The 25031-nt window shown below is 41.5% G+C and overlaps 1 protein-coding gene across 1 annotated transcript in view; it reads right to left on the bottom strand.

Moving 5' to 3' along the window:
* Window positions 1–25031, bottom strand: part of htr1e (5-hydroxytryptamine receptor 1E) — a 59272-nt gene that overhangs the window by 1510 nt on the left and 32731 nt on the right. Inside the window, exon 2 of the mRNA XM_021468587.3 lies at window positions 321–4054. Coding sequence (XP_021324262.1) covers window positions 2864–4000 — 1137 coding nt within the window. The 5' untranslated portion in view covers window positions 4001–4054 and the 3' untranslated portion in view covers window positions 321–2863. The remainder of the gene's footprint in view (window positions 1–320; window positions 4055–25031) is intronic.

Raw genomic sequence — 25031 nt, 5'->3', positions numbered from 1 at the left:
TTTTTTTCGTTTTTTTTTTTTTTTTTTCGTTTTTCTGCTCCGCTCAGCGCGAGATCTCCCTGTTGCGAGGGCTTAAGTGTGTGTGTGTGTGTGTGTGTTTGTTTCTTTGGTGCTGTCTATGTTTGTTTATGTGTTTGAATAAGGACAGTGTGGTGCTGTGTGTCTGTGTGTTTATACAGACAGCTTGTTATAGCCTCCCCCCTAAAATATAACACTGTATATAGAAAGCATCGTCAATGCACCGAGATATCGAATTGAACCAAATCGAAGGCATAATAATTGTAACCGAACTGAACCGTGAGACCAGTATAGGTTCACACCTCTATTGGTTTATTCTTAAAACACATCTATAACTCATTAAGAGAATAAGCTCAACCCTGTTAGACCATGCGCCAAGCGGATTTTTTTCATCTTTAAAATAGCAGAAGTGGATTCATACACACCCTTATTGTTTTTGCGCCCAGCGCTTTAGTCTTTGCGCATGGATTGTCAAAATAGAGCCCTTGATGTCTTACATGCTGCACCTTTAATGCTCGGTTAACACTTAATCACCTTATTATCTAGGTTCAACATTGCCTTAGTGTGTGTGAACCCATTTTAATCATCGAAATAACATTACTCAAGGTCCAAACCTAATAAAAATTCTGTGTTAAGTGTACATTTTTCTTCTGTCGATTCAGTGTTGATTCAATGCTGGACCTCTATTAGGGAGTTCAGCTGAAGAATCCACTGAGGCTGCAGGACAGTAAAGAGCGGGATTTGCGGGGAGGGAGGGTGCTTGTTGCAATTGTTAAAATTGCTGCTCGTCGCAGGGCTCCTAAATGGCTGGTGCCCTATACACTCTGCCCCCCTTTCCCCCCCCACTGGCGATGTCCCTGCTCCAGGGTACTCACAGCTTATAAGACCACAATACCTAATGCTACAAGAAAGATGACTGAAAAATTAACTGAACATACTGTATTTGTGTAGACTTATTAATAACTTTAATTTAACAATAATCAAAGGGTACATGTAGCAGGTCATCGAAAATACTTATAGACTTCAATGTCTTCAACCTAAAAATAGGCAAACAGTTCTGTTAGCATAGTGAGGGTTACATTGTGGGTTTGTTTATTGTCTTGACTTCCTGAAAAAACAGATTAAAATAGGATGACTCATGTTGTACCACACAGATGTAGACCAATCAAATTCTCCATCGAATGAGAATGCCCAGCCCCCCAAGCCTATTGGATACACAAAAATAACACCAGACAAGTTTTTGGATGAGTCCAAACCTTTTGTTTCAGTGGGTATGTTGGTACTCAGTACATCAGAAGTGTTTGCTCAGTAATTGAACGGTAATGTGCTATGGAAAAAGGGATTTACAATTTATTACACCAATTTATGGGTGACATTAGGGGGGCTAGGTGGGTAAAGGAGAGGAGAGGGGTTCAGATGCCTCCTTATAATGTCATCATGGAGTTTCAGCCATCAGAAAGGCAGCCAGCCAGTGCTCAGCAGTATTTGGTTATGGCTCTGAAAGCATTCACTAGAGCAAGGGTCACTAAACTTGTTCCTGGAGGGTCGGTGTCCTGCAGACTTAATCATTCATTCATTCATTCATTGTGTTTTCTGCTTCGTCCCTTTATTAATCCGGGGTCACCACAGCGGAATGAACCGCCAACTAATCCAGCACATTTTTACGCAGCCGATGCCCTTCCAGCCGCAACCCATCTCTGGGAAACACCCACACACACTCATTCACACATACTCGTACACTACGGGAAATTCCCCTGTACCGCATGTCTTTAGACTGTGAGGGAAACCGGAGCACCCGGAGGAAACCCACGTGAATGCAGGGAGAACATGCAAACTCCACACAGAAACGCCAACTGACCCAGCCGAGGCTCGAACCAGCGACGCCGCAGACTTAATCAGACATACAAAATCAAGGTCTTACTAGGTATATTTCAAGTACCCAGGCAGGTGTGTTAAGACAAGTAGGAGCTAATCTCTGCGGGGACATGGGCCCTCCAGTACCAAGCCTGGTGACCCCTGCACTAGAGCATCTGCAGGTGTATCAATCAGCTGATCCATCAGAGGATCACCCATACCTGTGCACAGCTCTGATCTGATAGATGTGGTTATAAACTCTCTCGCATCCGTGCCGCTTAGTGGGGAACATGAATCAATGATATTCTAACCCAGGGATCACCAATCTCGCTCCTGAAGGGCCGGTGTCCCTGCAGGGTTTAGCTCCAACCTCCTCAACACACCTGCCTGGGTGTTTCAAGTATACCTAGTAAGACATTGATTAGCTTGTTCAGGTGTGTTTGATTAGGGTTGGAGCTAAAATCTGCAGGACACCGGCCCTCCAGGAACAAGTTTGGTGACCCCTGTTCTAACCAATCAAAGACATTTCTGTTGAGTGCATGAGCGCAATGGTCAACCCATCCCTTGTTCTCTTATTGGAGGCAGTCCATCTCTACACCTGATGTAATCGATGTCAGGTAAGCTGACCGGTCCAGATATTTGACCTGCTAGATGTTGTTTTTCGTGATGCTTAGTAGTTCACAGTTAAATACTGCAGCACACAAATCACCCTCTGATTTTTCCCAGACCACAGCTCTTTTGGAGAGCTTGTTCACTTGGAAATCAGGCTAAATCCTGTATATGTGAACTAGGCAAAAAGTAGGATGTTGTTTTGCTATATTGTTGTGCAGACCCCCCCTTCAACTCAAGAGTCAAATGTCACCCATGCACCAATGTAATCAGCTCTTCCCGAAGAACATCATCTGTTGTCGTTTTGTGTACTGCAGCTTATTGAATCCAGTTAAAAAAGTCCTGAACGCTCCGCAGTATTTGTCTGTGAAGGGATGTGAGTCTATGTGTGCTCCTTCCGCCTGATCAATCTCTTGAAGGCCTGCTTGAAGTCCTCGTTGAAGCTGGTGTAGAGCAGCGGGTTCACCAGAGAGTTGATGTAGCCCAGCCAGGTGAGGGCGTCTGACACCTGAGGCGAGGGGGTCATGAGCACCTTCAGGCCCACCAGCAGCTCCTTCAGGAAGAAAGGCAGCCAGCACAGGATGAAGGCCCCCAGGATGAGACCCAGGATGCGAGCCGCTTTCCTCTCCCGAGACGTGCAGATCTGGTTTCTCTCATCCAGCTCCGGCGTCTCCGTATCAAACGTTGGCATTCGCACAATAGTGACGTTGTTTCTCTCGAACTCCATGGTGTGGTCAGAAGTCGAGACGTCGGAGACACAGAAGGCATGCTTGACGCGGCAGTGATTGAATGAGGTCTGGCTGTCGGTGCTGCGGCTGCTGAGGTGTCGCGATGAGCCACGTTTCTGGTACAGAGTCTTGGCAGCGCTGTATATGCGCGAGTACAGAATGAGGATCAGAGTCATGGGGATGTAGAACGCACCAAACGTGGAGAAGATGGTGTAGCCCACGTGGTCGTGCTCGATGATGCATTGCTGCGGGCCATTTGCGTCCCCGCGCTGCCTCCAGAACAGAGGCGGGATGGAGATGAAGATGGAGATCACCCAGACGATGGCCACCATGACTCCGGCGCGGCGGGCCGTCCTCTTGCGGGCGTACTCGATGGCTTTAGTGATGGCCCAGTATCGATCCAGTGCGATTACACACAGGTGCAGGATGGAGCAGGTGCAGCAGGTCACATCGACGCTCAGCCAGGCCTCGCACACGTACGTCCCCAGCAGCCACTCCTCTGTGGTGATGTACAGGATGCTGATGGGCATGACCAGCACCGACACTAGAAAATCTGTCACCGCCAGTGAGCAAATGAGGTAGTTTGCGGGCAGGTGGAGCTTCCGCGTGGTGCAAATGGCGGCGATGACAGCTCCGTTCACCACGGCTGTCAGCAAGGTCAGCAGTGACAGCAGAGCCACGATGGCCAGTCGCTCCGTCAGCGCCTCCACCTGAGACGCTGCTTCTGAGCTGGTGTTGGTGGCGTTGGCTGGAGAACTGGTGCTTTCCCCCAGGTAACGCTCCATCTCCATCCCGCTGCTCCAGAACTAGAGCCTCACAGACTTCTGCACTGGATCAGTGGCGTTCTGTCAAAAAACAAAGGCAAGCTTAATTAGCTGTGCATTAAAATTTATTCATGATGATCTAATGAAGGGGTATGTGTGTACAGGCACTAGGGGTGTCAAAATTTATTCTTGGTAACAATTCGGTATCAGTTCAGTAATAGATCATAACCAGTTATTATGTACTGACGTCATTTGTCTCATATGTGCAATGTCACATTAGCTTACTGTTAGAGCTGCACAATTAATCGTAAAAAGATCGCGATCTCGATTCGACCCCCTAGACCAGGGATCACCAATCTCGATCCTGGAGGGCCGGTGTCCCTGCAGGGTTTAGCTCCAACTTGCCTGATTGTTTCAAGTACACCTAGTAAGACCTTGATTATCTTGCTCAGGTGTACTGATTGGGGTTGGAGCTAAAATCTGCAGGACACCGGCCCTCTAGGACCGAGATTGGTGACCCCTGCCCTAGACAATCTTAATCCAGCATTGCTATGATTCTGTCAATCATATTTTCAAGTTCAGGAGAGAAGCAATTGTGGCCGCACAAGTCCCCACATTGTTTTACCTGCGTTGTTCAGCAACGTGAACACCTCTAAATGGTGTTGAAAGAGTCAAATACTGTATTTATAAGATATAATTCACCTCAGAAATGTCATTTCTGTCTTCATGTAATGTATTTGCGACCGCAAAATCACACATGACGTAAGCTGACTGTAAGCTGTTACCACAGAGAGGGCGCGCGCACTGAATGAAGTCTACTTTAGTGAACAGAACCTGCATAGGCTGTGAATAACAGGTAATAAAGTTACAAATAAATAACATTCAGTTTGTGGCACAGAGTGATCGTTTGGGAGCCGCGCAGGAAGTGAACCGCTTTTAGCAGAGAAAATGAAACTGAAAGCGCACACAGTGTTGCCAGATGTAGCTGACTGATTCCAGCCCAAAGAGTATCCAAAACCCGCCGAAATGCAAAAACACTCACCCAGTCTTCTGTATTCAGTGACAGATTTTAAGCAGAAAATGACAGATTGTAAGCATATGTCTCAAACACAGTAATTCAACAGCATTAATGACCAGGACAAATCTAAAGTCTGTTCAAGTCCACCATTCCAAGTCTATACATAATTTAGCATTTTAACCAACAGTACAGCTACACAAAGCCTATTGCTGTTTTACCACATGTTTGAGAAAAACAATAATAACAGCCCACTCATGTTAACCTTTATCTTATATCTACAGAATCGTGAGAAAATCATGATCTTTATTTTAGGCAATAAAAATTGTGATTCTCATTTTAGCCAGAATGGGTGGGTTTGAGGTGAGTAATTACAACACTACGACTACCTAAGAAAAGCAGACAACTGTGCACAATTCACTGCTTGTGGGTTTCCTGGGAGTCTTTCACTGACACTGAAGTTACAGCAAAACCCAGGAGACCCTATTCCACTGCAATGGAGAAAATCCATCTCTCCTCTATCGCTCTCAGTGTGTACCTTTGACCTGTTGGCAGGAAGTAACGTTTCCTCTCATTTCTCAGAGGAGACTAAGGGTGCGTTCACACCTGTGAATCGATTCAGTTGTTCCGAAACAGAGATTACAATTGTTACATTGTTGTTCTTTGCTCTTGGAGCGGTTCACTTTCACACTGCAAAGTTTATAAACGGACCAAAAGAGCTAAAACAAGTCACGTGCGAGTAAACTCTCCTCACATTGGTCAGAGTGTCAGGGTTTATTTTGCCGAGTCCCGCTAAGCTGTCAGGAGAGGTGGTGGTTTGGTGGTGATTGACAGGGTGCGCGCGCGCGACGTGTCTGAGAGGAGAGATGCGGTGGGGAGGGGTGAGAAGGGTGCGCGACGATGCTTATTTGAGGACCGGGAGGGAGACGCGAGATTACCGGGAGATCATCACTCGTTTGCGGGCACCCGGAGACTCGCGAAACTTCCCGCCATGCTCATATTTCTCTCTTAATATAGCCGTATGCCTATTACATATCCATAAAACACTGTGATATAACCACACTCGGATCGGATCACTTTCTCACTGCAATCGAACTGCTCCAGGGTTTGTTTCAATCTAGCCGAGACCACCTCGATCAAGCGATCTCGGAGCGATTACTTTGGCGCGGAACAGAGCGCGATTGCCCTGTTCACATATGCCAAACGAACCGCGCTAACTGGGCAAACGAGATACGTTCCGAAACAAAAGTGTAGGTGTGAAAGCACCCTAAGACCAACGATAGCCATTTATGAACTTATTTGACAACACTCAAAAAGCAAGCAGGATTTATGTTTTGTTTTTTTGCTATAACTGTTCACGTTGGGTCCGTTTCAGAAAGGAGGGTAAGTGAAAACTCCGAGTATTTTAACTCTGAAACGAGACAAACTCTTTCAAAATGGCAGGTTTGTCAAACTCGAGATAGCAAGGTAAGTCAAGCCTGTTTCTGAAAGAGCGGTAACTTTAACTCAGAGTCAGTGGTAACTTACTTTGTAAACCTAACCTGGTCAGGAGCAGGTTTTATTCCCTAAACTCTGAGTTTCTGTTGGTCTCCTCCCCTTTCCAAATAGCACACGAAAGTGGGCCACTTTAGGCAGTTATACGGCACCGGTGGTCTTCCTTTGGCCCAGAAAAATGAATGTGAGCCTGAAGTGGCCCACCTGTACAATGGTCAAGTGGGCCAACGATTCAAATTCATATATGGGCCATTCAAGGCAAAGATTTGGCACTTATGGCAAAATGTAATCTGAATGTGAACCTAATGTAGAAAATGGTAAATTTGGTCTAAATCTAAAGTGGCTCACACGTGTAAGTGCAAATGTGGCCCAGTTATCTTAAGAGATATCTGGGCCACTTTTGGCAAATATTCGGCACAGTAAACTCTGGCTAATACAGATAGATAGTGGCCCAGAGAAGATCTGGAAAATATGGTTCAGTTATCTTAAAACATATCTGAGCCACTTTTGATGAATATTCAGCGCAGTAAGCTCTGGTTAATGTGGATTTGAGCCTATAGTGGCCAAATGGCAAATATGGGTGAGTATCTCTAGCAAAAGATGGTGTGAGCTCAAAGCAGCCGAGGTAAGATGTGGCAAGTATGGTACTGTTATCCTAAAACAAGGTCACTTTTGGTAAAGATAAAGTACAGTAATAATTTGATAATTACAGGGGTCAAATCATAGCTTTTTGGCATGGCGGATATGAGTGGTAATTTGTGGCCCAGATCTTGCAAACAGGAGCGGATCACCCTCCAGCGAGCCATCATTCCATTCAGTGAGTGGTCCGGATGTAAGTGTCAGAATAAAAGCAAACTGTGGCCCAAAATAGGCTCAGTTCTGGTTCATTTGGTTGAATGTTGGATGATATGTGATATTGCTATGGCTTAATTGTAGCCCAGATCTGGCAAACAGGAGCCGCCCAGGTGACATCATTCCATGTGGTATGTGGGCCGGATGTAAGTGTCTGATGTGGGCCGGATTTGAGCCACATGAATTTTGCTGGCTGGGTAACAATGAATTGATTTCCATTAACGTTAACAGAAGAGAATACATTTATTGTTTATTATTTGTTCATGTTAGTAAATCATAAACCAACATTGACTGATACAATCTTACTGTAAATATCATGTTATTTAAGATTTATGCAGTAACAAATTTTGAAACAGATGTAAATTGACTGTATTATTTACATTATTTACATTATTATTACATTATTTTCATTATTGTCAGAATAGCGATGTGCTGTTTGCATGTGTTTGGTCTTCTAGTGTTGTGTGGTAACTGAAGATGAATTTGCGCTTCTGCTTGGATTTATTTTTCTCTAGTCAGAGTCGCTCTGACCGACGGCCCCGCGGCTTTAAAAACACCAACAGATGAAGTGAATTTAACGCAGGGGTTGTGTCTCAAGGGCAAAGTCAGCAGCGGTGAACACATTTATTTTAATGCATTTATTTAGAGGGAGCAGAAATATCTTCACAGAGTTGAAGTTGCTGTGCTGCAGCGAGCTTTTACAGACAAACACAAGCAAACACATGCAGGAACACATTTAAGTAATGCGGAGCAGATTCAAACCAAAGAGCAGAACCAGTTAACCCTGTCGACTTCAGTTTCAGAGAGGAGCATCGGCCCGCCTGCTAAATATAACCTTTAACATGCGAATTTAATGAAGACATAGGCCATTACTGGTCGCTAAATGAAGAACAGGAGGAAAATATTCAGACGTTTCTGAACACTAAAAAACTTCCCTTTACACAGAAGCACATCAAATAACGTACTCTCAAGATCCAGAACTGTTTTTAAAGCACGATGCAAACCGAAAACCATTCATTTCATGCATTCCCAACACAAAAGGCCTTAGTTCCTCTCTAACAGATGTAATAAACAGTAGTGAGGTTCAGCGTACATGACGCCAAAGGCACAACATTCAAAAATTCAATTACTTTTACTCCACTCAACAACAATAACAGTCACAGTATACAACTGTAGATCTTGAGAAAACCTGTAGGAGCCTGTAAGAACTCCCCCTCCATTCACAAGCAGGTTTATTTTCTTATATTAGTGAGGACTCTATATAGAGCAGTGTTTCCCAACCCCGTTCCTGAAGGTACACCAGCAGTACACATTTCAACCTCTCCCTAATCAAACACACTTGAATCAACTCATCAGATCATTAGAAGAAACTTTAAAACCTGACGTTAATGGTGCAGATAAGTGAAGTTTATTCATAAACAAATGTCGAGAGGATCACGTGCTTATGATTGTTCACAGCTGTTCCAACTTTAGCTAATGACTGATTATCCTATCAGACAATCCTTAACTCACCATAAATAACCAGACTTTTCTCATCTCAATATCTTCGTCTTGAAGAAACCTCCCCACCCAACCCTACTTTCCCTCCTTTCAAACGGGCGTCACGGTGGCCAGTGATTAGCGCTGTTGCCTCACAGCAAGAATGCCCCTGGTTTAATTCCTTTCCAAACCAGACGACAATTGTGTGCGGAGTTTGCTCGTTCTCCCCGTGGTCGCGTGGGTTTTCCCCGGGTCCTCCGGTTTCCTCCCACAGTTCAAAAACAAGCACTCTAAACAATTAATCCAAAATACTTTAGCTAAACTCTGAGTACACCTTTCAGCATACATATCCGACACTTAGCTACAACAAGCAAGAAGGGGAGTCATCGAGATCTACCTGAGCTCAAACTCCCCTCTCGCCTTGCAACGGGGGGGAGCCCAGGGCTCGAGGATCTTATAAGCTCAGGGCTCTCTCCCGGGACAGCACGCCAAACTAGCCTTATTATCAATCATCAGCTAAGTGTGAACTCTTGAAAGGAGAGCAAATCCAAAATACTGTATGCACTTTGAGTGTGCCTCCAGGGTTGGGAAACACGGGTATACAGAGATGGCACAAGTACACACATCCTTTACCTAAGTAGAAGTACAGATGTTTAAAACGACGTGAAAGTTACTCAAGGTACTCAAGTAAAAGTAAAGAAAAATGTAAAAAAAGTATCCATTACTACCACATGGTTTAGTTTCACTAGGTAGGTAATCCGGTTTCAACCACAGTCCAAAGACATGCGTTATAGGTGAATAATAGGTAACTAAATTGGAAGTAGTGTATAGGTGTTTGTAAAGTACTGGTGTGTAAAGTACTGGGTGGTTCTCAGTACTGGGTTGCAGTTGGAAGGGTATATGCTGGAATAATTGGTGGTTCATTCTACTGTGGCGGATTATATGACAAATTATTAGCCCCCCTCTTTATTTTTCCCCCAATTTCTGTTTAACGGACAGCAGATTTTTTCAACACATTTCTAATCATAATAGTTTTAAACATCCACACACACTCATTCACACTCGTACACTACGGACAATTTAGCCAACCCAATTCACCTATAACGCATGTCTTTGGACTGTGGGGGAAATCAGAGCACCCAGAGGAAACCTACGTGAACGCAGGGAGAACATGCAAACTCCTCACAGAAACGCCAACTGACCCAGCCGAGGCTCGAACCAGCAACCTTTTTTGCTGTAAGGCGGCAGCACTACCTCACCCTGACCAGAAATAGCACAAATAATTATATTACAACAATTATATTACAACAGAAGTCCAAACTGCCTTTCAAAAAAGTGCAAAACCAGCCATCTTCAGCTCTAACTAGGGTATAAGTGCTAACTTTTCAATGGTGCTGTAGCAACTCTATCTCTCTCTCTATAGCTCTGTCCCTGCCCATAACCCAGACCATTTCCTGTATATTTAATCCTTCTAAAGGCAGGTGCCAGTATACATAACCTTGGCTAGCATATGCACATAGCCGATCCTATATGCATAGTAACCCCAAACCACCAGGGGGCCCCTTTACTCTCAATATTTGCCCTTATATATGAAATAAACTCAGCTTTTGTTTGCAAAGATCTGATTTCACCTTCCGTCTCCACAGCACAGAGTGTGTTTCTCACATGTGTTTTCTGAAGCCTGAGCATCTGTGGTGGTTTAGTGTCTCCTTGGGGTCCAGTGCAATCACACTGATGATTGATAAAGGCATGAATGAGCAATCACAGCGGGCTGTAATTGCGCAGGTTTGATTGACAGCTGGGCCGCTCCTAGAGTTCGGAGGTCACTGCGAAATCCTTCAGAAGAGGCTTGAGCCTCACAATAACACAATCACCTGCTGCGCTCTTCAAGACCAGTCCCTCCATCTTTACGTGTTTGCGTAGGCGACTCGTTACGCGCAGTTGGTGGGTTATTTGTAAAGCGCCTGTCGTCATGAGCCCTCATCTGTCCACACGTCTCCACAAAAATAACTGCATGATGGTGAATAAGGGGAGACCATTAAAGAGCACAGGGAATTCATAGAGAAATAATGCAGGTTTAATTATTTAAGTGTGCATTATCACCTGAAAAGGAAACAATAAGACTGAGACTTTGATTAAAGAAATAGGTAATGAATAAAACACAATGGTTCGCTGAGAGGAAGCAGGAGACACAGCCCCATGCAGAAACCTCTTTCTCAGAATAATGACGTCCATCTGCATCACTGTAAACCTTTATAGGGCCATGACACCCCCCACTTTCGGTTAAAGTCTACTTCAGAATTTTTTCAAAAGATGCATGATTAATGGGCGTGGAGCTCCGCGAGCATCGGGCAGGAGTGGGCGTGGCCAGCAGGGGAGAACGTGAGCAAACAACTGTTGTTGTCGTCAGTTAGCTCACAAAATGAGACAGACCGTGAGGAGACGCATGAGTTTATAGTTCACAAAGTTAAAATACAGTGATTTAATGCCCTGCTACATTTGTTATTCGTAATTTCATATACACATAACCATAATTTATATAATTATAAAGATAAGTGTGTTCATGTAAACACTATAAATGAGGATTCTCCCTCAATCCCCGTATCCAGCAGACTCAGTGCAGCAGGTCTCCTGACCTGTCTATTTTAACCATTAGTCCTGCTGGTAATCTGGAGGATTTAGGCGAACACAGCAGCACAGTGATGTGTCTGAATGTGAACGAACTCCTGATAAAAGACAGCGTCCGCCATTCTCTAATTCTCGTGCTGCTCTCCCGACAAAAATGCTAGCAACACACACAGCTTTGCTGTATGATCGGCCCTGACAAGATCGCGTGGGAAAACATGCAACAAACCCCGTGGATCATGGAAAAAAGGCATATGAGCCTTCATGAACGGCTAAATACTGTCGGTCTGTGTCTCACAGCTCGGGCTTGACTCTGGCAGGTCTCATGAATAATTAAGCAGCCGTCTCTTCTCATAGGATAAGAACACGCCGCTATGAATAATAATGAGAAACCGACGCGTCATCATTGCACTTGCAGTTCTGCGCTACGTCGCCGATTTTGATCCCACCCCAAAAATCATTTTAAACCCGGAAGCTGAAATGAGCTGACAAAAGCTCAAAATTATCCAGTTTTCCCCACAATTAAAGCTGACAGGTGCTAACATTGTCTTAACTCAGTGGTTCTCAAACTGTGGTACGTGTACCACTAGTGGTACGCAGGCTTCCTTCTAGTGGTACAGGGAAGAATGAAATATGTCATGTACATGCCTCATACATTTCAAAATGGATTAAAAATTATGTATATAATATGCCATATATGATGTATAGCCTAAATTTCTGAGCTAATCTGCCAGGTTTTTTAACTGTGCAGAGTTGTAGCTGATTTACTGGGCCTACTATGCTACTGTATTTCAATACTGCTCATTTTAGTGGTACTTGGAGAGACAATTTTTTTCTAAGGAGGTACTTGATGAAAAACGTTTGAGAACCAGTGTCTTCACTGATGCTCAACACACACAAATCTGTTAATATAAAAAAAAAAGTTCTCCAGGGTGTCCTGAAGCTTTAAGGCCAATTATGATCATGCATATTTAACACCGCACTAGAAGCTTGATATAATAGATTTTTTTAAGTTTGAGCACAAAATTCTGTGCAAAAAATGTGCACAGATTCTGTCTGGCTCTAGTAATCGCCAAGTGCTTTATGATCAATCATTATATGATTATATAGGATCAATTTTAGGCCCTTTGTTGTTTAAAATATACATGCTACCCCTGGGAGACATTAACAGAAGACATGGAATTAGCTTTCACTGCTATGCAGATGATACTCAGTTATATATTTCTACCAAACCTGATGAGATGTCTGAACTGTCTAAGCTAACTGAGTGTATTAAAGTTGTTAAAGACTGGATGACCAACAATATCCTTCTCTTAAACTCAGACAAAACAGATTTATTGTTTATTGGGCCTATATTCTGCACACAGCAGATCTCACAATTCAACCTGCAATAAGAGGGATACAAAGTTAGCGTTAGCTCTACTGTAAAAGATCTGGGTGTCATATTAGACAGCAATTTAACTTTTGAAAATCATATATCCCATGTCACAAAAACTGCCTTCTTTCATCTGAGAAATATCGCTAAGTTACGAAGTATGCTGTTTACCTCAGAAGCAGGAAAGCTAGCTCATGCTTTTATGACTTCTAGACTGGATTACTGTAATGCTCTGTTCCCCAGCATCCTCTATTTACAAGCTTCAGCAAGTACAATATGCAGCTGCCAGAGTTCTTACCAGGTCTAGAAATTATGATCATATCACCCCAATGCTATCCTCCTTACACTGGCTGCCTGTTAAATTTCCTATTGATTATAAAATACTACTTCTTACCTATAAAGCTTTAAATATTCTAGCTCCTGTTTATCTAACCAACCTTCTGTCTCGCTAGAATCCAACCCGCTCTTTAAGATCTCAAAACTCAGGGCTTCTGGTAGTACCTCGAAAAGCAAAATCGAATAAAGAGGGTTTGAGCTTTCTCCGTTATGGCTCCTAAACTCTAGAATAGCCTTCCTGATAACGTCCGAGGCTCAGACACACTCTCCTAATTCAAATCTAGATTAAAGACCTATCTGTTTAGTAAGGCATACAATCAGTGCATCACTTAGCGGTATGATACATGAATGTGCTCCATGCATCTCGTTTATATACATTATGAACAGCAGCTACGCTGATTATTCTCTTTATTCTCTATTTGCACCTGGGGATACTCATCCTGAGGTCCTCTAACTATGCAGCGCCACTGATTGATCCAAGACCAGCGACGAGATGATCCCAAGGTTTCCATATCCTGGACCAGGCCGCATCCTGAGCAGCTGCTGTGGTGATCTTGGAGGAGTGGAGAGCATGAGACCTGTGACGCTCCGGGGATAGACGAGTCTCGCTGACGTCCAGCTTCTCCAGCGCCAAGACTGCAGCTCTGCCCATACATTTGGCCATGGGAGAAATGTTCATGCCCAACTGAGCCTGGTTTCTCTGGAGGCTTTTTAATTCTTCACTTTCGCCAATTGGTAGAGTTTTTTCCTCGTCGCTGTTACCACTGACTTGCATGGTTCTGTGCATCAAGGGATTCGCGCTTCAGTCTTTGGACTCTCAGTAGTGATTATAAAACAACACACCTTAACCCTTCCACGAGTACCTTTCAAGCAGTTCTGCTGATGGCCCTGCACGTTTTTTTAATGATATTTAAAATGCTTTACTTTTATATACTCATGGCAATGCAACCGGGTCATTAATCTGCTAAGAGTTGGAGGCAGCACATCCACCTTCTGAATTAACCAACAATGAGTGTATGTAGTCACAAAATCCGATATTACCTTCAGCAGGTATTCAAATAACAATGATAATAATAAGCATTGCTGCCCCTATACAACTTTATTAAATAAGAAGAAGCGTCTCTGCCAGTTATAGTCCTAATTTATTTTGTGATATATTGGATAAAGTTGATTGGTCCGGGGTATGGGGATCCAAGGATGTGGAGGCAGCATGGGATTGTTTTAAGGATCTGTTCAGTAATGCTTTGAATAAAATAGCACCATATAAAAAAATAAGAGTTAAACAAAGATCAGACCCTTGGATTACAGATGAAATTTTACAACTGTTAAAGATAAGAGATGAGAGTTTTGCCAAGTTTAGGAAGGATAGTGATTGTAGCAGTTATGAGTTTTATAAATTAAAGAGAAATGAGGTTAGGAACAAAATAAGAGAAGCAAAAAGGGTTTTTTTTAAGGATAAGATCAATGAAAATAAATTTGATCCAAAAAAACTTTGGGGTGTACTGAGAAATTTAGGTTATTCAAATGCTAAAAGTAGGAAATCATCTAAAATTAATTTAAAGGTAGAAGACAAATTAATAGTTCATCCGAAGGATATTGCCGAATCTTTTAATCAGTATTTTATATTGTTAGCAAAAAAATTATGTGGTCAGCTTCCAGGGCAACCTGATATTTACAATGAAGATAGAGTGTTTTCTTTTTATAGACAACAGGACATTTTGCCGGATTCTTTTAGTCTGAGACCTGTTACAGAAAGTGAAGTTTTAAAAATTATTAGTGAGTTAAAATTAAATAAGGCTCCTGGAGTTGATAATATTCCTGCTAGATTTTTTAAAGACTCTGTTAAAGTGATTGCCCCCTTGGTGTCACATATTTTAAATTTATCTATTGAACAAGGGAAAATACCATGTGATTTTAAAAGTGCTAGAGTTATACCATTATATAAAAAAGGAAGTACGTTAGATATGATTAACTATAGACCTGTATCAATCTTGGGGGTTATGTCTAAAATTCTGGAAAAAATTGTACACGAACAGATAGTCAACTACATTACTAAAAAACATATTTTGTATGAGTTACAGTCAGGTTTTAGAGCATTGCATTCCACCGAGACATGTATATTACATATGACAGACAAAATACGGAGAGCTGTAGATGGTGGCAACTATTGTGGAATGGTGCTGCTGGACCTTCAGAAGGCTTTTGACACTGTGGACCATCAAATTTTACTATATAAATTAAAGGCAATTGGATTTGATAAAGTGTCTTTAAAGTGGGTTCAGTCATATCTGCATGATAGAAACCAGAGAGTCGATATAAAGGGTATATTATCTGCTCCCTTATCAATCAACTGTGGAGTACCTCAAGGAAGTATTTTAGGTCCATTATTTTTTCTTTTATATATTAATGATTTAAAAATAGCGTGTTCAGAGGAGCTCTATCTTTATGCTGATGATGCCGCAATTTTAGTATCTCATCATGACAAAAGGGCCCTGGAAGAAATTATGAGTTCACAGTTAAAAAGTGTTTACAACTGGTTTTTAGACAACAAACTTTCTTTACACATGGGTAAAACAGAGGCTATTTTATTTGCTTCAAGAGTGAAATTAAAAAAAGATGATAATTTGGTAGTTAAGATTAATGATTGGAAAATTCAGTCAAAAAATGTGATAAACTATTTGGGTTGCTTAATAGATAATAAATTATCAGGAGATGCTATGGCAAAAAAAGTTATTACGAAGATTTGTGGAAAAATTAGGTTTTTAGCAAGGCAATCTGATCTTTTGGATGTTCATTCTTTACAACTGTTGGCAGGAGCTTTAATTCAACCCCATTTTGATTATGCTACGTCATTTTGGTACAGTAGCTGCTCACAAAATTTGAAGGAGAAATTGCAAAAGGCACAAAATAAATTAGTACGAATAATTTTAAAAATGCATCCTAGAGCACATTTGCACAAAGAGTCTTTTAATAAATTAGGTATGTTAACTGTTAGTAATAGAGTGTGTTTTTTAAAACTGGGAATGGTACGTAAAATGTTTAATAATGTGGTTCCTAGCTATTTGATGAACTATTTTCAAATGGTGAGGCAACAGCATTCATACAGTACTAGGAGTTGGGATTTTAATATTTGTTTATTTAAATTTAGAAGTTTAGTGGGGAAAAATATGTTTTTATATACAAGTGCAATCATGTGGAACAAACTACCAAAAGCAATCAAGAAAATAAAAGATTTAAGGTTGTTCAAAAAAGCTATTAAAAGATGGTTGTTTGATGAGGATAATTAGTTTTGCATGGTGGATGAGGATCTTTTAAATTATGTTACTTGAGTGTGAATTAGGTTGGCGGCTGGAGGGACATTGTGCTGGATAGGTTGGCTGTTTGTACCGCTGTGGCGACTGTTTGTTTTATTCTTCATTAGTATTATGAAGCCATACATTGTTTTAATTTAACAGAGGACCACAATGGAAATAAGCCCAGGGCTTTATTGTGTTTTTATCCTCGACAGTTTTTTTTTTAACAAAGTGTATGGAATACTTTTTGTACAGTTTGTCTAAAATCTGTCAAATAAAATTCAATTCAATTCAATTCAGTACACAACAGTATCAAACAAAGAAATCCATCAATAAATGAAGATGCTCGCCATGCTAGTGTTAATACCGGCATCAGAATAGCTACACAAATACCAGCCTCAGTCAAACAAACAAGAGCAGACTGTGCGCTCAGGTTTTAATATTTCACTGTGGGCGGTGGATCAAACACTTCTCTAGACAGCATCTATATCCACCACGTAGCATTTATCAGTCTACTTTATTATATAGTGATTTTACAATGTATAGAGAGTCAAGGCTGATGTACATAGATAAAGATAATGAAAATTCACAACAATATTTCAGATCATGGAACATATTCAGCATATCAGGCTGGCAGCAGAGTATGCTGATGTACTTCTAGTCAGGTTAATACTAACTTCAGTTTAATTCACACGTTGAACACACACGTTGAACCGCTGAACGTTTAACTGTTGAACCGTTGAACGTTTAACTGATGAAGGATGATCCTCAAACATGCAAACAAGAGGTGACAGTGGCAAGAAAACAAAACTTTACCAATTTACAGAAGCGGAGTAAAAACCTGAAGAAAAGCCTGGCTCAGTCTGGGGACCAGTTCTCCTCTGGCCAAATGGAAAAGGGGCAGAGATGCAGTGTAAATGCAGGCGTATATGGTGTAATTTTAGCTGCAGTACAAAATTTTACTCTATTCTTTCATATCGGGAAAAATCGTGTGGACATACAGTACAGTTGAAGTGAGAATTATTAGCTCCCCTGTTTATTTTTTCCACAATTTCTGTTTAATGGAGAGCAGATTTTGTCAACACATTTCTAAACATAATAGTTTTAATAACTCATCTCTAATAACTGATTTATTTTATCTTTGCCATGATGACAGTAAATAATATTTGACTAGATATCTTTCAAGACTTCTATACAGCTTAAAGGCTTAACTAGGTTAATTAGGGTAACTAGGCAGGTTAGGGTAATTAGGCAAGTCATTGTATAACGATGGTTTGATCTGTAGACTGTTGAAAAATATAGCATTAAGGGGATAATAATTTTGTCCATAAAATGGTGTTTGAAAAATTAAAAACTGCTTTTAATCTAGTCGAAATAAAACAAATGAGACTTTCTCCAGAAGAAAAAACATTATCAGACATACTGTGAAAATTTCCTTGCTCTGTTAAACATCATTTGTGAAATATTTAAAAAAGAAAACAAATTCAAAGGGAGGCTAATAAATCTGACTTCAACTGCATTTGATGCTCAAATGGTGCAAGATTTAATACATCTCAGACACTTTGATGCTTTCGCATATGGACAATACAAACGATGTGTATAAACACAGAGATAATTGCTTCTACACTCCATAGGAGTGTGAATGAGGGAAAGCTCATCCTCCCGCACTCCTTTCCCCACCCACCCTCCTCTTCACCCAACTCTTCTCTTCTGTATCAATTGCAAGTGACTTTTTCCATCATGTTTGATATTATTTAAAATGTCTCAGTGTGACTGGTACAATGGTCTCATTCTCTCACAAAAAGACATAATTAATTTATAAAATAGGTATTTTTTGGACCCACTGATTACGGGCACACCTCGCACACACACAGGAGTTTCTTAATTAAGGAGTTTCTTTTCTTGGTCTGACAACTTGATTCTGCAACCTCGTTTAGCTCGTACTATGTATATTTTGAAGTTGGGTATGCATCTTTTGCTCTTAGATCTATATTTGAGAATTTGATGTCTTGTACTGATTGTTTATGAATTGACTGAATAATTGGCATAATACACATTTACCTGATTATTAAATTGTTGTTTGAATGCATTCTGCTTACTCTATAATTATTCATTTTAGTGGATTACACCAGGGGTGGCCAACCCTGTTCCTGGAGAGCACCTTCCTGCAGATTTCAGTTGCAACCCATATAAAACACACCTGAACCGATTAATTACGCCCAGGGCCAGAGCAAGCTTAACTGCCGCTCTAGGCAGAGGACGATCACGCCGCCCTCAACCCCAATGTGAAAACGAAAATGACTGGTTTTGAAAATAAAGTGAGGTGTCGCGGACCTTTATTCTGCCGCACTATGCGCGGATATAACTGAGGACGCGCGGGTGCTGAGGGAGGTGTCGCCAACGCTGCCCTCTCTATACTGCTGCCCTATGCGTGGAAATAACTGAGGACGCGCGGTTGTCGCAGACCTCGAATCTGCCGCCCTACACGCGGATTTAACTGAGGATGCGCGGGTGCTGATGGAGGTGTCACTGACGCTGCCCTGCCCTCTCTATTCTGTCGCCCATGCGCGAATATATCTGAGGACGCGGGTGGTGAGGGACGTGTCGCGGACATAACTGAGGACGCGGGTGGTAAGGGGGGTGTTGCGGACGCCGCCCTCTCTATACTGCCGCCCTAGGCGGCCGCCTAGGTCGCCTCTATGAACGCGCCAGCCCTGATTACGACATGAACACCACGTGATAATTTGATGGAGCATCAGGCACATTAACTGTATTTTAAAGATCTGACTGACTCTTGATATTGATATTGAAGTGTACTTAGCTGAAAAAGGAGTTCTTTCCATCTAGGGCAGGGATCACCAAACTAGTTCCTGGAGGGCCGGTGTCCTGGAGATTTTAGCTCCAACCCTAATCAAACACACCTGAACAAGCTAATCAAGGTCTAACTAGGTATACTTGAAACACCCAGGCAGGTGTGTTGAGGCAAGTTGGAGCCAAACCTTGCAGGGCACCGGACCTTCTGGAACGAGATTGGTGACCTCTGATCTAGGGCAACAAAGTGTTGCATGACTAACTATGCACTATTCTACACCATTTTGTAGTATAAATAGTGTAAGTAGTGTGTTCACACTGAAAACTCAATAAAATAATAAGTGCACTTTAATTATCCGGATGATGCACTCATCCAGCCGCTAAAATGAAGTGTGTAATGATGGACACTTCACGCACTCAACGACCGCAGGTTTGCTTACGTAGCGGAAGGGGCGGAGCTATCGGACGCACATGTTGGATAACTTTTTTTTATTTTGGACGGTGAAAGCAAAATTCTTCTACGAGAGTGATTATAGCGCCTCCCGATGGTGAATGCGGCAATACTCGCGGCAGGTATTATTTGATAATTCGGTCGTTTATTTCACTGATTTGGCGACCGTCAAACGTTATCAGGGAAACGGTTTGAATTTCCGCTTAGTAAAAAAACATTAGTGTGCCATTTGGGACAACACTACATACATGTACTATCCTGTTGAGTGTGTAAGTGCATAAGTAAATAGTGCATGAGTGCATAGTGTATAGTGTGCCATTTGGGACGCAGCACTAGATAGGGTGCTAACCTAGATACCTTGTGTGAGCTAAAACAATGCCATGGACAACCTAGTTAGAAAAGGTGTGTTTTTGTTACATTTCCTGCCACTGAACCTACCTTCTTGGGCAAATATCTGCAGCATTGCCACCTGTAACCACATTAGGCAAAAAGCCATGTCTAGACTTGCTGCCCAAACTCTAAAATAAGCAGGCTTAATGGACGAGTCTCTTTCTCACTTTCCCCATGCTTTAGCAAGCAAAAGTGCAATATTAAGTCAGAGCACTTGCAGCTGAGCAGAGTAAAGTGTTTCTAGTGGTTTGAGAGCACCCTCAGAACCAACGCTGAAGCCCTAAAGAGCCAATAAAGAAGGAAGAGAGGGTTCAGTCGCCTTGCTCTCTTCAAAAAGTCTATAACTAATGTGTACCTCCCAATCAAGGATAGGATTGTCTAAATATGAAATGCTGCAAACTATGTTCATCTCGAGTGTAGAAAAGCAAACCACTGAGTCTTCAATATGCACTTCACACTAATCAACAAACCCTTTTCGTTTATGAGAATACAGGCATGGAGTAGATTGAGCCTAATCGTCTGCTTTAGGCCCCGTTTACACTAGTGCGTTTTAGTTTTAAAACGGCGTTTTAGAATAAAAACGATCCGCGTCCACACTCGCGTTTTACCCAGCGTTTCTGAACTGCTCTCCGTCCACACCAAAACGCTGAAAACGCACATCACGTGACCACACAGACACTCTCGGGCAAGCGCTGGAGCCCATCTACCCAGATGAGAGCTCTGCTAGTCGGACTTCTCATCAAGCATCTCCCGCTGGATCTAATATCTCACTATATTTATTAAACGGGATATTTCATTCATCTTGTTGTCTTTATCTAACGACATATTCCCTGACTTTGGTCATTAGAATCTTACTTGTTCTCAGGTAACGTGTTTTGGCTGAGCGCAAAGATAAGTTAATGATTGATGAAACCACGTAGCCTATTATGTATATTGACTGATCGCTTGCCTTTATTTCCTATAATGTAAAGACTTATTGTATGTTATACTTTTATAATGGCCATTATCGATTATTAAAACTGATATTCAGCAAAAGAGAGGCTGTGTATTTTCACTGAAATTGAAAGGAGACAGTTGTTATCGGCTCCGTTTTGTTATAAATATCCACACAGTGAAGATGACGCTCATGCAGCACGGCGCCTCAACATTTCTGCCGTCTGTTTAGTTGTTAATATTAAAATAAAAATAGGCAGTTCCTTAAATCATGTATACAATTTATTGTTGAGAAAGTGAAACAACGTAGCCAGGATGATGTGAATGAAGTTATAAAGTACACTGTTCCCTTTGAAAATTTACCCGTGTCCTCGGTATAATCTGTTTTCCATATCAAACTGAGAAGAAGAGACTGCAGCCTTGATCAAACATGCGAAGTCTGAACTTACACGGAGAGAATGCAGGACTGAACTGTGTGTGTTAGGCTACTTAGTATTCAGGAAAAGCCCCAATCAGAGAGGCGAACGTCTGCAGTCCCGCCTCCGTTTTCAGATGTCTCCGTTTTCCATCATCCACACTGAGACGGAGCAGCAGCGTTTCAGAATGAAAACGGCCTCTCCAGCGTTTTCGAAACGCTCCGTTTTCGGCGCTCGAGAACTCCGGCGTAGTGTGGACGGTTGGCGTAACCGTAGCAAAACTTATGCGTTTTCAAACTAAGACGCATTAGTGTAAACGGGGCCTTAGTGTTCATTGCCCTCTGCGACACATTTGTGGTCTTTGGGCTTATCTGTCACAAATTCAGCCAATCTCACCTGAGATAAAGATTCTCTCTGAACAGGCCCGGATTTGCTAATCGGGAGGACCGGGAGAATTCCCGGTGGGCCGGTCCGTTTTTTGGCCGCAAGGGCCGGTGTCCCTAGCTCCAGAATGTGTTGCCCTCAGCAGTCGCACTTTTTTAAAAAATAATTTATTTATTTACTTGACCACAGCCTTCTTATTCATTATTTTACCGCAGCTCTGCTCTTTTTATCTATTTTCTCGTAGCCTCATGAGCAGGATACAGCCTGCAGGTTAATGATGATATAAGTAGATAAGTCAACTCTCAATGTACAGCTGTTGTGGTACAGTGGTTAGCACGTTAGATTATGATGCTGCCATCCTGGGTTCCTGACTAACATATTTTTTTTTTTTTAATTTTTATTGTTAAGACATATAATACTGTAAGGTTTGTTGAACATTTGAAGTTCTAAAACAGCTGTTTTCTCAAAAAAAGACGTGATAGTGTAATTAGAAACTGAATTGGAAATGACCTTATTTTAATATAGTCAGTGGTGAACTGAAGTGGGCCGGTCTAAGGCTTGAAACTCCAGGGCTGAAAAAGAGTCCCACTCCGGCCCTGTCTCTGAAGATGGGTTTTCTACAGGGACAGCGTTAAGAGAGTCAACAACTCTGGAAACCACCGCTGGTTGGGCTAGTGGCAAGAGTTGAATGAGGGAAATGCATGTCATGGCCCGGTCATTTCCACTTTCAAAAGTACCAAAAAAGCACTGGGCCAAAAAAGTACTGTACCACTTTTTTTGGCCCATTTTTACTGAGTGGTACGGTACGATTCGGTACGCTTTTATGGCCGTTTCCACTGGGCTTTTCCTCCCATAGACTTCCATTCATATGCACGCGAATACGTCAGACCGGAAACGCAGGATCATGCGTTAAAGATGAAATTACATCACTTTACTGCGTGAGACCAACTGAGGATCAAAACATGACCTCTCTGGAGAGAAATTTAAAACATGGAGCAATCGCTTACTTTTTTTAATGACTAATAATCTTATTGGCAAGGCAGTGGCGCAGTAGGTAGTGCTGTCGCCTCACAGCAAGAAGGTCGCTGGGTCGCTGGTTCGAACCTTGGCTCAGTTGGCATTTCTGTGTGGAGTTTGCATGTTCTCCCTGCCTTCGAGTGGGTTTCCTCCGGGTGCTCTGGTTTCCCCCACAGTCCAAAGACATGCGGTACAGGTGAATTGGGTAGGCTAAATTGTCCGTAGTGTGTGAATGTGTCTGTGGGTGTTTCCCAGAGATGGATTGGGGCTGGAAGGGCATCCGCTGCGTAAAAACTTGCTGGATAAGTTGGCGGTTCATTCTGCTGTGGTGACCCTGGATTAATAAAGGGACTAAGCCAACAAGAAAATGATTATAATAATCTTATTTATTCCCGCCCCTTTTTGCAGCGCCGCACGACAGAATTTCGCACACACAAACCGTAGAGTGACCGCAGCTTCAGTTGTAATTTAAGTACACACTGCAAGAATCCACACAAGCTGAAGAAGTTTACCAAATAAGCAGGAGATTGACTAAAATGTAATTGTTCTTCTCCTATTTTTAGCACTTCGAGTAGGCTGTAACCTCTACAGCGCAGCATTCGTGTGTGTGCAGAAGCTGCAGATCTGTGTTTGTTCTCTCGGCCTTAATTTATTCTAATTTATTCAATTCTTTGACATTTTTTGTAATCGTTGAATAAATCTATCATTTTCTTCCGAATATATTAAAGGCTGTTCATAGAGACAATGCACGAACACAGCTTTTTAGTTTTGATATTTGCAGGGAATGAATTAAACAAAAAAAAGTCTAAAGATTTTTTAATCATGATATTTATTTATTGAATCCTCTTCACCTTGAAAAACATGTTTATCAAAAAGAAATGGCTGAGCTCAAAGCTGTAAAGAAAATATTTGTTTACTTGACTGCTCTGAAGCACTTGACAGAGTCATTAAAGCAAAACTTTCGTTAAGAACGTGAATAAATGTTGTTCAGAAACCTATCAAACAAACATGAATAGTAATAGCTCGACCTTGGCCGAGGTGTTTTTTAAAGGCTTTCCTTTCACTGCCTCTGACATCTTCATTTGTCATGTGCTCGTCTGTCAGCGTCTGTGCGTTTGTTGTGACTGCTTTCACAACGCTGTGATGACAGTGAGAATGAGCTTTGGAAACTCAGTGACACCGCCTAAAAAACATCTTAACAAAACACCAGGATTTGCTAGGTTTATACCCAGAGGACTCAAACTATAGTGGAAGCGAACAAATATTTATAGACCTCAGCTTGCTTTATGCCAAAAGATGTGTAGCTTTGCTATGGACAAAGATGCAGAGACCAAACGCTACTCAATGGATAAAACAAATGTTGTCAAGTCTGCCATTAGAAAAAATAGCTTATATAGTAAAAGCTAAACAACGTGTATTTGAAAACATATGGAGCCCTTTCATTAGTTATATTTACATTTACATTTACATTTAGTCATTTAGCAGACGCTTTTATCCAAAGCGACTTACAAATGAGGACAAGGAAGCAAATATACACAACTAAGAGCAACAATGAATAAGTGCTATAGGCAAGTTTCAGGTCTGTTATATCAAAGAAGTGGAATTAACAGAGGAAGAAGTTGATGAATAATATTTGATGGATAATGCAGTTCCAGCTTTATAGTTCTGCATTGATACATTGCTTAATATATATTTGCTTTGCCTAGTACTTAGTATGATTATAATTGTCATGTTTGAATAGATTACCATAATTTAAAACAAAAAAAGAGGAGCAGTTTTATTTTATTTATTTATTTATTTTTTGTTGTTGTTTGCTCGTTTGTTGTTTGCTTTTAGTTTTTATTATAAATATATATATATCCTTATATTTTGTATAATTTGTAAATGCGACAAGGTTATTATTGTTGTAAAATGTATGTATAATGTTGTATTTCAATGTGTACAAACTGAAAACGAAAAATAAAAATATTATGGTAAAAAAAAAACACCAGGATGATGAGCTTCAGTGGAGCCTTTTCACGTTTCCTCGGTTTCTCAGCGGCAGAAGTCGTCATAGTTGGTTAACTTACAGTGCAGTAAATGAGAGGGTACAACTAATATTTTTTTAAAACATCCTAATTGCTGAAATAATGAAAGAAAAACTACACAATGAGGTTTTTAAAGAGCCTCTATTATGGGTTTTTGAAA

The sequence above is a fragment of the Danio rerio genome, chromosome 20 (assembly GCF_049306965.1).
Source record: "Danio rerio strain Tuebingen ecotype United States chromosome 20, GRCz12tu, whole genome shotgun sequence".
Classification (NCBI taxonomy): Eukaryota; Metazoa; Chordata; class Actinopteri; order Cypriniformes; family Danionidae; genus Danio; species Danio rerio.
Note: the sequence above shows the minus strand (reverse complement) of the source record. Positions and strands in the feature narration are given on the sequence as shown.